The sequence below is a fragment of the Nyctibius grandis genome, chromosome 4 (genome assembly GCF_013368605.1).
Source record: "Nyctibius grandis isolate bNycGra1 chromosome 4, bNycGra1.pri, whole genome shotgun sequence".
Classification (NCBI taxonomy): domain Eukaryota; kingdom Metazoa; phylum Chordata; class Aves; order Nyctibiiformes; family Nyctibiidae; genus Nyctibius; species Nyctibius grandis.
Window position 1 is genome coordinate 31114083 of NC_090661.1, and position 16086 is coordinate 31130168.

At 34.9% G+C, this 16086-nt stretch overlaps 1 protein-coding gene across 2 annotated transcripts in view; it reads right to left on the bottom strand.

Annotated features, from left to right (window-relative positions):
• Positions 1 to 16086, bottom strand: part of UBR1 (ubiquitin protein ligase E3 component n-recognin 1) — an 80141-nt gene that overhangs the window by 33408 nt on the left and 30647 nt on the right. For both annotated transcript variants that reach the window (XM_068397621.1, XM_068397620.1), the window contains exons 9-26: positions 15479 to 15586; positions 14946 to 15034; positions 14024 to 14122; positions 13186 to 13343; positions 12470 to 12569; positions 12034 to 12162; positions 11038 to 11218; positions 10037 to 10098; positions 9675 to 9785; positions 8698 to 8763; positions 8423 to 8524; positions 7757 to 7820; positions 7203 to 7327; positions 6203 to 6255; positions 4426 to 4528; positions 3858 to 3906; positions 1740 to 1894; positions 412 to 511 (exon numbers count right to left, since the gene is read on the bottom strand). In XM_068397621.1, coding sequence (XP_068253722.1) covers positions 412 to 511; positions 1740 to 1894; positions 3858 to 3906; positions 4426 to 4528; positions 6203 to 6255; positions 7203 to 7327; positions 7757 to 7820; positions 8423 to 8524; positions 8698 to 8763; positions 9675 to 9785; positions 10037 to 10098; positions 11038 to 11218; positions 12034 to 12162; positions 12470 to 12569; positions 13186 to 13343; positions 14024 to 14122; positions 14946 to 15034; positions 15479 to 15586 — 1854 coding nt within the window. The remainder of the gene's footprint in view (positions 1 to 411; positions 512 to 1739; positions 1895 to 3857; positions 3907 to 4425; positions 4529 to 6202; positions 6256 to 7202; positions 7328 to 7756; positions 7821 to 8422; positions 8525 to 8697; positions 8764 to 9674; positions 9786 to 10036; positions 10099 to 11037; positions 11219 to 12033; positions 12163 to 12469; positions 12570 to 13185; positions 13344 to 14023; positions 14123 to 14945; positions 15035 to 15478; positions 15587 to 16086) is intronic.

Below are 16086 nucleotides of genomic sequence, written 5' to 3' on the forward strand. Positions count from 1 at the left end.
AACTTGCAGGTAAATCAATAACTGTACAGCTCAGGAGTACAAAAGATGGAGACAGTTCACTTAAATCCACTGTCATTTTTCAAGGAGTTCCTAGTTTCCATTTCAATAATGTTCTTGCAAAGGAAGAACCATTTTCAGTTCTCACACTAGTACTACTTTTCCATTTCTTTCCCAGGAAGAGGAGCACATCTCCTCTTCAACATATCTGGCAATTGGGACCAAAGGAAGCTAGTCCAAACCTGGTTTCTTGATTATTTAAAATGAAAAAAAAAATAGCAGGTTTTAATTCTATAGCAAAAAGTAAATCCTTTCTGACTAAAATCACTGAGTACTTTCTTCTAGTTTATTTTTGTCCTTACAAAATCAAGTTAGCCTAATTTACTCTGCCCTTTTAAAGAAAATGAAACATACGTGTTGCTTTGTGATAAAAATCAAAGGTTACTTCTTCTTCCGGAGACTTCTGTAACTGCTGCTTCTCTTCTAGCAACCCTAAAGAAAGGAGATGAAGCACCTGAAAAAAAAAAGAGAGAAACAGTAAATCTCATTCACTGTTAGAGGTCTGGAAAACTGGCATATAAAATAAGGATGTTTAATATAGTTCTGTATTATATGCTGATTACATCCATGATAAAACACAGAAATGAGGAAAAAGTGCAGAGATCATACATGGAAAGTGAAATAACAATGCATACTATAATTTTCCTGCATATTACTTGCACTAAAATTAATAAACTTGCACACACTTTACATTAGTAACATATGAATCTTGTCATTTGCTGATACAAAACTATGAATATTTGGTTAATTCTATAATCCAAAAATTAGCAGGTAAGGCAAGGCAATTAAATAACCTAGGCACTCTAACAAAACTGATTCATTCAACCAGTCTGTAAATTCAGGTCCTAATCCTATAAATAGGGGTGGCGGGGGGAAGAAACCAAACCCAAAAAACTTCCAACTTGTCAGTAATACTTTTTTTTAAACCATAAAGTCACTGTGGTAAAATGAAATAGGACAAGGGGCAATGGGCACAAGCTGAAACATGGGAAGTTCCATCTGAATATGAGGAGTAACTTCTTTACTTTGAGGGTGGCAGAGCACTGGAACAGGCTGCCCAGGGAGGTTGTGGAGTCTGCTTCTCTGGAGATATTCAAAACCTGCCTGGATGCAACCCTGTGCAACATGCTTTAGGTGAAACTGCTTTGGCAGCGGGTTGGACTAGATGATCTCCAGAGGTCCCTTCCAACCCTTAACCATTCTGTGATTCTGTGAAATTTTTAAATACTTAAAGTTGTATTATTTCATGACTGAGGCCCCAAAGACATCTACATAGTTGGAGACTTTGCAGCTTATAAGATGAAGCAACTCTCATTTCTTTAAGATGATCAAAGGGTTACTTATTTGCACATGTAGTATCAAGGAAAAGATGAGGTAAGGAGAATTACATATTGAAAAAGCTTCAGTGATGAGGCAACACAGGGGGGAAAGCAAAATAGAAAACTGAAGAATATTCCAAATGTAATACTATTGTGTTTCATATTTCTGTTTTACAGTGGAAATAATTAGAAATATTTTCTCTGTCATTAAGATGTATAAAAACAGGTTTGGGGACAAAAAGTAGATTCTTATCATTGAAAGTTAAAGTTTATCTTTATCTTTACACATTTTGATCTCATCATAAGCAGTTAACATGGTCAACACAGGACTGACTATAGGAAGACCACCAAAGCTAACCATACCATTTGGATCATAGCTTCAGTCCACAAGTGGGTTTCCAGTTCTACTGCTCTCTGAAGAATGGTCCGCAGTATGTGCATCATAACATCACAGTTCAGAATCCTCACCACGTTGCTGAATGCGGGACTGAATTCTGGAGGAGGAGGTGGTGGCAATGCTAGAAAACAGTGATGTGCAAATATATTAACAAACTGGCATCTCAAAGACTTCAGGCAAAAAGTAGAGAGCAAAACATCCTAATTCCAGTGAAAGAACAACTGCACCTTTAAATTAATAAAGGCATGCTCAAACACAATCGTTCACCTAAGTTAGCTTTTATCTTTAGCAGAACTACTTTTAGTAAGTTCTTATATAAAGCACATGCAAACTAAGCTAAACAATCAACCACAAGTACTTAGTTGTATCTGTAAATGCAAATCTTTAATATTTTGTGCTGCCTGATCATTTATGTATCACTAATAAACATATAGTGTTTGTATGTTGCATCAGATATAAAATTTTCAAGTAATTAAACAAGAGTGAGCAGTGGATCTTCCAGAGTGTAGTGTCTCACATTACAGTGTCCCATGCCTAGTATGGCGGGAGCTCTAAATTCTTCCTGCTACTGGGGCATTCCGATCATTTCTAACTATGTACATTTTTTGAGCTAATATTGAAACTGTGTGATGTGGCGTCTCACACAGAAGTCACCTGGAATCTCGGCATCTACTAAGAGCAGCTCAATTAACGCTGCAGCCTTTCCCTACCTGGAAGCATTAACTTAAGTCTTCTTTTGGTACCTGGATGCATATTTTCAGAAAAATTCTATGAATGCGGTGTCTCTGAAACCATCAATCTTTTGACAATTTAGACCGAACGAATTATAAAAAGTTACTGACAAAGACAACACAGTCACATAAAAGCATATGCAGAAAGTATCTGCAACAAAATGGGTACCCTCAGGGAAATACACATCAACATAAACAGTTATTTTTGTATTTTGGAACTGTATTGTCTGATTACATGACTGTAAGTTTCTGACAATTACATCTAAAGATTTGCATTTTTTAAAAGTTCTACAAAATAAATGTCCCTGCTAACATTTTAAGTTGCTAAAGTGAACAGAGAAAAAAAAATAAGAAGGTATTATTGAAAAATCTGTCAGCTGTATAAAATAAACAGTGGAGAAAGAAACCAAAAGTAATCCAAAGATTTTTTTTTCCCCCTCATTATTTTCCAGCTGTCATAATCTTCCGAGCTACTTACAACTGAAGCAAATTAAATGTTTACAGAGATTGTGATTTCTGATTTAACTGTGTCCCTCCTAAATGACAATGCCAATTTCTTCTTTTTCAGTTCCACACTTTTTCAACTAAAAGGAACTCAAAGCAAATAAAATTTACTCAGAATGAATTTTAATCATCTTAGGTATTAAATGCTGTAATGCCCCTGATTATACACAAAAATCAAAATATGCTATAGAGTAGGAAGTAAAGATTAAGGTATTCAACTGGAAGGGCAAGCTGGGAAGAGAAAAATAATTATATCTGTTGCAACTGACAAAAGCAGGTGATAGTTGATTTTATTAAATTGTTCGTTGTACTTATTCATTCAGCTTACAAAGTCTTCCTCAAATCAACTCAATTAATGCTCATGACTTGAATGGGTAAAAGTAAACTCAAAAGGGAAATCACATTTGTGTTACAATAGAAATATGGGGTTTTATTGTTATACGTATTTGCAGCTTCTAAAAAAGAAAATTTTGATTTATAAAACTTAAGTCTCAAGCTAATTACAGAATGGATAAGAGAACTAGTTCCTGCAGCAACCTTCTCTACATTGCGTTATTATGTCTCACCATTGTGCTAGAGAAACTATTCACAAAAAATAAACTTGTGCCTCCTATTTACTCCACAATAAAAACTGTTCAAAGCTGTTCATTTTTTCAATGGGTACTATGTCATGTTTATTTGTCTACATGGAAATTAAACTAAAAATTCCAGAACTTCTTTGTGTTAAACAAAGGAAGAGAAGAGAAAAGAAATTAAGTCACAAGACATCTCCCAAAGCTCATTTTTCATGCACAGCTACATAACTACTGAATTATCACATTTGTTGAGTCAACAGTTTCAAATTTTTACCTTCATCTCTGTTTTCTTGTTTTCTTCTTTTCTTTTGTGTATGTTCAGCCTACACAAAAAGTAACATTGTTATATCTGTATCTCTACAGAAGTACACAATGAAACAATGAGAAACCCTAAACTAGAAATGTGGCACGATACATAGGTAATTGGTCATGGAACTAGAATCTTGTCTGAAATCTGTTTAACAATATTGCATTTTGCACTTCAGTTTGTAGTAGAAATAAATAACTGGACATACTTGCTTCCTCAATAAGAGTTATAAAAGCAAAGTTTGTGGTTTTCCAGTTCAAAGAGAATTCTTATCATATTTTGTTGTCAGCATAAACAGTTAACAGAGTTAATACAGAATTCACCATAAGGAAAATACTAATGCAAACAATACCACATCAATTTGTATTAACAATCTTAACTTCATTAGAAGTTTAGTTTTGAAGTTAGCTGCATGTACACTTTACTGAATGAGTTCCTTTAGATTCCATTAATTCCTTTGATTCAGCAAAATTCTTAGACATTGATAAGTACATACTATTTTTTAACCTGTGAGAGTGACTCTTACACTGCTTACCTTGCTATGTTGGGTCTTAGTATAGTGATAAAAGAACATATTGAACTCCTTCAAGCAGTCATCTTTCAGTTCATAAACTCCGTGGCCAGACACACCCGGTTTCCTTACAGAGAAATATTTCATGACATACAGATTAATAATGTATGCTCAGCACATCTTTGAATGTAAACAAACCAGTAATAATTTATCTTCTAAGGAAATGCTAAGAAGTGGAATAGTGATAGTTGCTTCATTAACTTACAAAGAGCATAGATTTAGTACAGTTACCAGTCTTCAGTTTTCAGGACTGTTTACTACTGTACATCCTATTCAGCAGCAAAATATTTCTAGTGTATACCATCTACAGCACACCATATAACTTCTGACAGGTAAATTCTGTTTAACTTTATGTCTTAGAATATCAGACATTGGATGTTATTTAATAAGAGTCATTACTTTCTTTAACCAAGGTACACAACAAATAATACAAACAGCTACTTTCCAGACAGTGAGATTTTTTGAACCTTCCGTTTAATTCCCAAAGCAAAATTCCTAGGTACACCTATAGTTACCCTTGATTAAACATAAACAAGTAAGCCACATGAAATTTAAAATAAGGTATACTAAAATAATTAAAATTACAAGACATTTTTGTGACAAAAATAGACGTTTGAACTATTTTTCTCAACTGCTACAATTGATTGTTCTATATTTGCATACATATACATTTAAAAAAAATTAACTCCCATCTGAAAGTTACAGCAACTTAGCAACTAAATAACATCTAAACCAATGATTAGGTAGTGATTGTCAAAGGTACAATGAGTTGTTAACGTTCCCAACAATCTGTGAAATAAAATGAAATCTTGAAGATTTTCCCACTAGGACTTGAGATTACTAAACTCCTGAGACTCACAGAATCACAGAATGTTAGGGATTGGAAGGGACCTCGAAAGATCATCTAGTCCAATCCCCCTGCCGGAGCAGGATTGCCTAGACCATATCACACAGGAACGCGTCCAGGCGGGTTTTGAATGTCTCCAGAGAAGGAGACTCCACAACCTCTCTGGGCAGCCTGTTCCAGTGTTCGGTCACCCTCACCGTAAAGAAGTTTTTCCTCATATTTATGTGGAACCTCCTGTGTTCCAGCTTGCACCCATTGCCCCTTGTCCTGTCAAGGGATGTCACTGAGAAGAGCCTGGCTCCATCCTCATGACACTTGCCCTTTACATATTTATAAACATTAATGAGGTCACCCCTCAGTCTCCTCTTCTCTAAGCTAAAGAGACCCAGCTCCCTCAGCCTCTCCTCATAAGGGAGATGTTCCACCCCCTTAATCAACTTCGTGGCTCTGCACTGGACTCTCTCTAGCAGTTCCCTGTCCTTCTTGAACTGAGGGGCCCAGAACTGGACACAATATTCCAGATGCGGCCTCACCAGGGCAGAGTAGAGGGGGAGGAGAACCTCTCTTGACCTGCTAACCACACCCCTTCTAATACACCCCAGGATGCTATTGGCCTTCTTGGCCATAAGGGCACATTGCTGGCTCATGGTCATCCTGCTGTCCACTAGGACTCGTTAAACTGAATTTGAAGAAAGAAGGGGGCAAAACGAGAGAAGCAGAAACTTCAGATATTCCATACACTTTTCTTTCCTATGTATATTTGAAAGCGTACGTATTTCAAGATAGCAAAATACTAGCTGAACAGAGATTGTGCAGTGCACCTTGTTTAACCCATATAATCTAAGAGATCTTATTTCACATTCAAGCTACTTATAAACAAAATTAAGAACTTACTTAAATGTAGCCACTTTATCAATTACATTCTCCAAGCCAGTTTCATTGTTCTCCTGGTAAAAAATTTAGTTTGGGATAAATATACAATGATTCAAATATATTTAGTATTATGTTAGGTGTAACAAAAATAAACATACAGATTTAGATCAATTCCCTAATTCACGAATTAATATATTTTGCTCGCTTTTATTCAGAAAGTAGATATTCATAATTGACAAGTTACAAGGAAGTACCAAAGACAGATAATACTTTCATTTAATAATGTAACATTTATAACAGAGCTTGTCTTCAGAAACAGAGCAGTGCCTTACCCAGCCTCAACGGAGGGAAAAACTGAGTTTTAGTCTCTTAAAACAGTGAATGTGGATGACCCGTTATTGGTTTCTGACAATATTCCAGGCTATTTAATTTATAATAAAACTGAAGTTTTTTGCATTGATTACTAGCCCTGAAAACTTTCACAGGCTACAAAATCTAATCCACATCCCTCTCCTTTGTTTGAATTGTCAATGGTTGGAATAGAACGGCAGGGAAATCTGTGCTTTCAAATAGACCTGTACAATACTTTATTTCCAATGGATCTGAACAGGTTTTAGTGATCGAAATTACAGGATCAAATTTATTGTTGGTACACAGGGCAGAATGGAATCCAGCTGCATGGTCCTACAGGGCCAAAAGAGAAAATAATTTTAAAACTTTTCTTTTTGAATCTAGGAGAACTACAGCTGAATATTCTAAAAAGTTCCACCTCTTCATCAAAAAGCCCAATCCCCATACAAGCCTTTTCAGATTAGACCATACTTGAATCCATGACATTTACCTTTACATCAGTAAGGTGTGTAAGCCCCTTTGTCATGCTGTTTTGTAATTCTGAAACCAACATTTGAGCTTTATATCAGAAATAAAATACTTCCATAGAAAGATATGGAAGCTAAATAAAAAAACCACATAAAACATGAAAAAGTTAATTAAGGAAAAAAGTAAATAAACCAGGACTCACATTTTCAGGCAAGGACTTGGCAATTGCACTGTGAGCCATTGGTTCAATACATAACAGATGGATGATTTCTCTCATGATAACATCTTCTTTTGTCACATTACTCACTCCAGGCACATATCTTTCCCCTACCAGAGTGAATCAAAAGGAGAAGAATGGCAAATATGACAGTTACATAGCAATTCTGAATTTTGCACAGAGGTAATGCTATTGCTGGGATACTTCATAGTATAAGTTTGCATTTGCCAGAAACCTATTCCAAGTGTTAGAGAGGAAAAGTGTTTTTTAGCCTAGCTTCATAACAAAATGGGCTGAGATGGAGTTTCTCTTAATATTCTACTTTAATAGTCAATTATGAAGTTATCTAACAGCTTTTTTCACTATGCAACTCCTATTGCTTCCAGTTGACAAATACTTATGTTACTGAACAATCTATTTAAAATAGGTATTCTCCAGTATCCTCTCTCCATACTGTCTATGTTAAAGGAAGTCATCAAGCCTGTTTTGTCAAATTGCAATAATCCATTTCTACAATAATAGAGAGAAAAGAATCTTACCCACAACATAGATGAGAATCTGTAGCATCTCTTCTATTAACACATTACACTGTTTGATCAAATCCTACAAGAATTAGACAAATCAGTTTTTAAAAAAAGCAAGCAGGAAAATCTGTCAAGTGACACTGAGCTCAGCCTTCAGATGCACTACTTCACTGAAGCACTGTACTGTAAGAAGAAATCTCCATTCTAACAAGCTGGAAAAACTGCCTGCGCTTGTAGGGGACATATTATTCTGCAATTGAAGTGCAAGATTCACAGGCAGGAAAAGAAACAACAGCTAAAAATGTATCCCAAATGCAGGGTTATATGAAAGTTCAAGCCTCAAGTAGCACAACAATCCAAGAAACTTCCAGCCAAAATAAAAACACATAATATGGCTTAAGAGACATAGAATTTTATAGAGAACTCACTCACATGTATTTTGGTGGATGTCCTATGAAATAAAGGTCAAAGAGGGCAAAACCTGTTTGCTAATTTTGAGTAAGCCTCCACAAATTCCAAATACAAAAATCATTTATCTAACCACTAGGTTAGTGTTGACTGTGTTGACTGACTTTTAGTGTGGTCATAAAAACGCAGTTATCAACAGTAGCTAGTTTTTCTTATTAATGTTCCATAAACTCAAAGCAAACAAATTAATCAGCCGAAATACTTGCCACTTACCTGATCTTTGGTGGGCTTAATCTTTTTGAAAGCATCAGCAAGCTCGTATCTCTGCAGTACCAGCAGGAGGAACTGGTTTGGTTCCATAAGAGATGCGCCTATCTATCAAAAAACCCAAACTAATATGAACATCAGTTACTATTACAGTTCTTCATTAATTATGAAAAATACTTTTACCAAGAAAAATTTTTTAAATCATACAAATTTAATTAAAATTAAAATAAATTCCATTAAAATGTTATGAGTCAAGAAAGCAATGATTCAGAACATTATACCTGGAGCATGATGATGTCTTTATCATACATCTCTTCTCTGCATTTAACATCTTGATAATAGAATACCTGAGAAACAGGAAAACAAAATTTAAGTAGAGAAGCAATTTAAGGTAATGTACTATCAGATGTGCACCAGTTAATGTCTGAGGCTTTTTTAAACTGTACAGTGCCCTTATTGTGTAAGAGAAATTCCCATGTTTCTTTCAAAACAAACATGTATTTTAATGGAAGCTAAAAATGTTTTTTCACCTCTCCAGAGAAAGTCTATGCCATAGTTCTTCATACTCCCTTCCAAGACAACATAATTCTAATGGCTGCTACTGATTAAAGTCAAAACATCCTCCTTCTCCTACCCCAGTTCTCAGAGACACCATTCTACAGGGGGGTACCAATATTTACTTTGATTTCACCAAAGGGTCCTGTGTAAGTTAAACACATGAAATTTCTGCTGTCAAAGGTAAAAAAGAAAAAAAAAAAGTATTTAAGGGTAGAGTCTTCCTTTTACCTTTACTCTTGCAACAAAAAAGCCTGCAAGTATTATAAAATGTTTGTTATGTCCAGTTATATGGCACTCAAAAGTTTAGTATGAGACCAGAATAGTTTAACTTTTGCATGTAATGATTACCGTACACTAAGAGATTCTTCTAACATTTTAAGTTATAAGCAACAGTACTAACAGTACTTATGCAGTGATTTCTTTATCAGATCTGAAAGTAGTTTACAGTAGACGTCAGTAACATTAATAGCATTTCACAGAGAGATGAAAATACTTGTCTAATACGGGGAGGCAAGCCTTCGATGAAGCTGGAAATAAAATCAAGTCATCTAAATTTCCACCTAGAAGCCTTCCTATTTAGTGTAGGAGTGACCCCCATGACCTCTTTCTGCACTGGATGAAACCATCACTGGGAGCATTACTGAGAAACACTTGCATACACCATTAGGACCAACTCACTACTGAATACTGTATGGAGTACCTGGCTTATTAAGGAGAGCCCATTCCTTCTCCACATCTCTGCAGCAACCTGAGCAACCAAGACAAGACATCGCAAAGGATACTCTACTAGCAGCTCCACTTGAAATTCTTCCTAGAATTTAAAAAAAGGGAAAAAAAAAAAAAAATCAAGCAAGAATAAGTCTGTCAGTAATTTAAAAAGTGTAAGTCCTAATGAACAAAGACACATTGTCAGCTGCAAAATAACTTGTGTGCATGCGCCATGAAAGTTACCAGATATAATTGTAGGCCTTTACTTTCCCAGAGTGTAAAGCACAAGAAGCATTTGGGGAAAAGGAAAAAAAAAAAAAAAACACAAACAAACCCCACAAAACAACAACTTACAGGAGAAACAAACTCGTGCAATCTTGAGATGGTTCCAGTCTTGCTTAATCGTACATGAAGACCTACAAAATCAACAGGAAAAAAGTTAGAAAATAAATTAGAAAATAAATCAAAATCAGTAGTTTCTCCTCCAACCCATTCTAAATGTTATCTAAATCATCTGCAACTCAAAGAATTACAGAAAAAAGTAAAAGTTTAATTAGTAAAAACTTGGTACTTACTTTCTTTTTTAAGGTAGATGATCTATTACATTAGCACAACAGTTCTTACCAGTCTTACAATCCATTATTTTATGAACAAATCTATTCATTTAATGAATTCATTAAAGCCATTTAAATTGAGATGCTAAATAGTATTCACAAAATTTTAATTTCACATTTAAATCATATGTCAGTAATAACTGAATTTCAAGACTATAAGGCTTAACAGATGGTATCTTGATATCAAATGATGTGATAAAGAATCTACAGCTTAATAATAGCATACAATTTCATTTGTATTCTAGAGGAAGCAGCGATCACCCACTGCTGTGGTCCTTTGTATTCTGACTGGAAATCTGTCCTGGCATGCTGCAAACATATGTCTTTTAGGAAGAGCATTTTAACAGTTCTAAGATATATGTGGCTGGGAAATAAATTTGAGATACAGTAATAATGAACATTCATTTAGGCAAAGCAGGTAGAAATAGAAACAGAACCACATAAATTCAAATAGTCCAGAAAAAACTGAAGATCTCATTAAAACATGAAACTTTTCCTTCTTGCCTGTCTTATCTCTCTCCTGTTTAAAAAAAATATCCTCCAGCCTCCACGGCAAATGTTTTTTTAAGAACAACTTTCCCTTAGTGGGACATCAGGGGAACAGGGTTGCCTGATCATGAGAATGTCCAAATGAGTAACTGATCTGTGAAGTACTTAATCTAAAGGCTTTCTAGAGTAAAGAAATACAGATGGACTAGAAATGTAATTCAAATAGCAATCAAAACAAAACACACCACCTACCAGCAAAAGTCCTAGACAATGGTAAATGTATGCTGACAGGATCTACAGACACTCTGTAAGGTCTGCTCTCCAGAGTATGGCCACACAAGTGAAACACTGTCTTTTCCCGTGAGTGGCCATTTGTGCTGCACCTCATCACAGCTTTATGACATTCACTGTAGGCCTTGAGCAACAGGTCTTCCTAGAATTTAAAATAAATGCACAGTGTTACATTTTAAAATCATATATATGCACTAAAACTCCTCACTTGTTTTTTCTGATGGCAGAAACAGTCAGTAAAAATCCACAATACAATTACTACTATGTTTCTTAATACTGAGAAGTACTGGACTGGAGCAGTGAAGCATCCACTAAAGCTAACTGAGAACATGCTTCTGTTCAAAAAAGCTGCTCTGTCAAATGCTCTAAAATCTATATGTTTATTTAAGTTGCAATATTTTAATATTTTGCATAGTTTGCACCCCAAATTGGATCAAGAATCTCCTGAACTCTTCCTTTCTCTCCCTACTGGAAAAAAAAAAAGAAAAGAAACCCATTTCAAAATATCTTTAAGTTAACAAATTGTACAATTTCCTCCCTCCCCCCAACACAGGGATGAGCTCCAACATTGGTTAAGACTACTTACAGTGCAGTTACCCAATTGGCGCAAACTTTTTGCAGTCGACTTCCGCAATTAAAAATTAACACTATGTGCTTCAAACCCTTAAAACTTGACAGTGATACCATGAACCTAATTCTCAAAATCTTGAATTATGAGAAGTATTTTCTCTTCATGATTTGCAGGACACCCTGTGCAGCTTTGTCAGATAGAAGATTATATTCTTCTGAGATGCCTTCTCTCTTTGTCACACCACAGATTAATTCTTTCAGACTTTATTTTGTGGAGATCTGTATTGCACAATAGTAAGCTTTTTTAAAAAGCTGCTATTTAAAAAGCACTCAGGAATATTCACAAAAGGCACGCATGTAAGAATCCCAGACAACTGATATACTTACATCACAGGCACACCACTCCTGGAACATTAGAAGAATGTTCTTGAGCTGCATTTGTATAGCAATAGCTGCTTCCCAGTCAGGGTCCACCTCAATGTGCTGACCAATCTGTCTTTTTATCTCCTCCATTCCCTGAAATGGAGATGCCACAAAACACTCAAGCTAAAATCAGCGATCACAGGCTTAAAACAACACAAAATCCCATAAGCAAATGGTAAAATATAGGTTGTTCAGATACATGTAGCTAAAATTGATGAATATTACTTCTATGAAGTCAACATTACTTTTTCACCCACCCAGGACAGGGACTGAAGAATTTACCTTCTTAATTGCATGTTTATATCCACACTATTGCTATGGACAAAAAGATGAGCAAACAAAAGTGCTTTAATATCTGTTTAACAGCATATTAAAAAGAAATTATTTAAATGTGTTGTACCTGCATGCAAGTTAGAATCCTTAGGAAAGAAACAAATCCTTCTAAAAACCGCTCCCTCAGACGGTCTGTCCATAATGTAGGCTTGCTGACTAAGACATACCTGTCCCCAAAGAAGACATTATCATCTTTTGCTCATACTTCTCTTCTACTTATGCTTGTATTTAAAGTGTTCTTTGTATTAAAATAATCAACTGCATCATCACATTACAGCACCCTCCCCATCTCAAACTCCTCTTCAAAATTTTCACCGAATTCTAGAGTTGCTTGGTGCGATTCCATCATTAAAATTAACAGATTTTTAAATTCCAAGATATTCGGGGTGGTTTGCTTTTACATTATTGAGTTTATTAGAGTAATTCGGGACCTGTAAGAGTGGAAAATGCTATGCAGATGAGGATTATACCACTTTCCCAGAATGATAATGAATAGAAGCCAAATTTCCCATACTTAGAGTTCATATATTTTGTTTATTAATGCAATTTTTATATGGATATCAGTGAAAATAATAAAAATAGTCTTTATAGAATATAATTTTGGCATTTGAAAACTTTCCACTGAAAAATAAAACATTTTCAATAAAACAAGTTTCATGTGTGTTTCTTGAGGGGTTTGGGTTTGTTTTTAAAGCAGTTTTATCATCAGATTCCTGAATTGAAACACCTCATCCTACTGCCAATTTTCTAAGAATTGCTCAAGCTTCTCAGCTTTATGCTTACCTGAGGTCATATATTACTGCATATACCCGGTTCAGTTTGTCCTGACTGTAACCTTGGAAGTTGAATTTGTCATTTTTGTCTAGGTACTCTGGAAGCACTTCTAGAAGTGTCTCTGTAATGATGGTGATTACATTTTGCTCTTCAATAAGATGTCGGGCCTACAAGAAGAAAATTAAAATTTTTTCTTCCTATTTTTCTTGAAGAGAACTGTCAAAATAATTTTTCCTTTGAATCCAGTCTTTCTGATCAGAAATTATTTCAAGCATTTGTAAAGAGTCCAAGCTACAAACATTCCCATAGTATTTATTATTTATGAACACAATTTCTATCAGCTTAGCATGTTTGTTCACTCTGACAGCTTCAATGTAAGAGACATGCTGTTTTTTCTAGAAAGATCATGTAGAAAAGGACTTTTACATTAGTATTTCAGGCAAGAAACATATAACCTTTAAAACGTACAGCTATACTTTTTCCTTCCACAGGATTTAACATATTTCACCCACACAAAAAGACATTTAACCATTTTTGCCCCCTCCCCCCAAGTTTTTAAAGTTACATAAGGAGGTAAATGTGAACAGTAAGTGAACATATAAAGTTAATGCAGAGAACGATGCTGCCTAAAACTTCTGCTTATTTGCATGCCCTCTATCTTCTGTAATCAATTTTCGCATAAACGCAAGCTCCTGCTTTCATATTGGCCTCAACAAGCCTCAAAGTCATTAATTTTCAACTCAGCAATGGATCAAGACTCTCCCCAAGTACAGCAGTCTGCAAAGGTGGTACTGCTAGCAATTCTCAAATTTATTTTACATTTTTAGTGGAGACAGGCTGTACATACCAGAGTAGGTACGGTGAACATCTGAACTGAGAGTGCTGTCACAGAGAGAACTCTGTCATGATCATCACTGATATATTCTTTTTGCAATGCCTTGTAATACTAGGAAAAGAGAATATTGGGAAATCAAATAAATAAAACAAGTGTTAATTAGAAATGTTTACTTTTTTTATTTGCAAGAATCACATCTCTATGTCCTTCTTCCTTTCTAATAGAAGCGTTCAAACAACAAAAACAGCACAATATCCTCAATGCACCAAAGCACTTAAATATGTGCCCCACTGCCTTAATACTGAAGATAAGCACAAATTTAACTATTCTGCCAGCCTGGAACCAAAATATTTTTTCTTCTACAACCAATCTTCCTCAAGAAAAGAAATTAAATATCTGAAAAAAAGGATCAATAAAGATATTAACTTATTATAAAACAAGTCTTCCTCCTACAGTGAACTACACGGATAGTTATTTAACAGCTGTCTACAAAAGATGTGTACAATGAGTAATGTAAGTCTTTGTTTGCTGTGTTTCAGTCCAGAGAAAACCATGAAGTGTCAGTCACCTTTATCAGGATTAAAAAGTCTCACCCTAAAACAAAAACCACACTTGTTCTTATGCCTTGTATATTTCTTAACTATTGTATCTAATTTTTAAAAAGAAAGACCAGTTTCTGTTGCAGTTCATCTGCCATTTCAAAAGACACACAGAATACTAACAATACTGCATTCAAAATGAGCATATATACCTACAAGATTGTAAGAAACAAACCAATGACACTGTAATTAATACACTCTGTAAAGGCCGAGCTAGCTGTTGAAGCTCTGCCTGTTGAAAATTCATTACTTATATTGAAACTATTTTCAGGTTTGGGGGGAAATTTTACAAAGCGAGTAAAAATTCATAGCATAAAAACCAAATAACCATTTACCTTCACAAATTCCACAGCAAAAAGTTTTTTGTATTCCATTTCCATGAAAAAACTACTGAAGATAAGTTCATGAAGAACCTTCCTTGCCCCTGTGAAGAGCCAATACAATGTATGTCACTTTATTGTACTAAGATGAAGCCTTTTGTAGAAAAGAGGAACAGATTATTAAATTATAATTAAAAATCATTAAAAGCCTTGAAATGGTTACAAAGTATATGAACCAAGTTATTCATACATTTTTTTCTATTTTTAACATTTATTTGTGTGTATTTAAAACATAGGGTAAACATCAAGTCACTCATAGTCAGGCTACATCTTATGAAAAGATTTTTCAAAATACATAAAGCAGGTAAAACCCAAACCCAAAATACCAATTTTCAGTCATAAAAACAAAGGCTGTATAAAAACCATAATGTAAAAACTACAAAGACATGTAACTCCACCTGCATAGCACTTATTTACTTTTACACATTTATTACACACATGAAAAATTAATTTGCCTCTTCAGTTCACAGCAATATGGTTACACAAACCTTTATGAAGTTTTGCATCCCATAGCATCAACTTGCTTATGAAGCACGGCCTTTCAGATCCAGCTGCTTCTTTGAGACATATTTGACAAAAGATCTGGCGAAAGTCACCTATAGGAATAAAACTATTCATTCATACAAGAATGCTTCGACAATTAAGTGATATGAGCCAAGAAAATGAGAATTACAGAATTCTGTTCTTTAAAAAAAGAAAAATAGAAGGCATTTAAGCATGAATTGTTTTTAACAATGTTTTTTCTCAGTGAACACACTCCCCCATACTCTCCCCTTACTAATTTCTTCCTATTATTCTTACCTACTTTATTTAATAAATCCAGTGATGCAGAAGAGTATTTTAAAATGAAAAGCATTTAGATAGCTTTGCAAAGCAGATCCATCAGAAGAGTTCACTATGTCAGCACAGAAATGCATGGGCTAGGCAAGCCTATGCTGGTCCCTGCCTTGGGCCCTTGAAGTCAGTCTTTTGTAGAATTTCATAACGTTATTTTCTGTTTTCTTGTACCTATCAGTACATATAGTACTTGCTGAAGCAGTTTTGGGGATCACATCAGAGCCACTCATGAGTTACTGACATTCAGAAATGAGCTCTT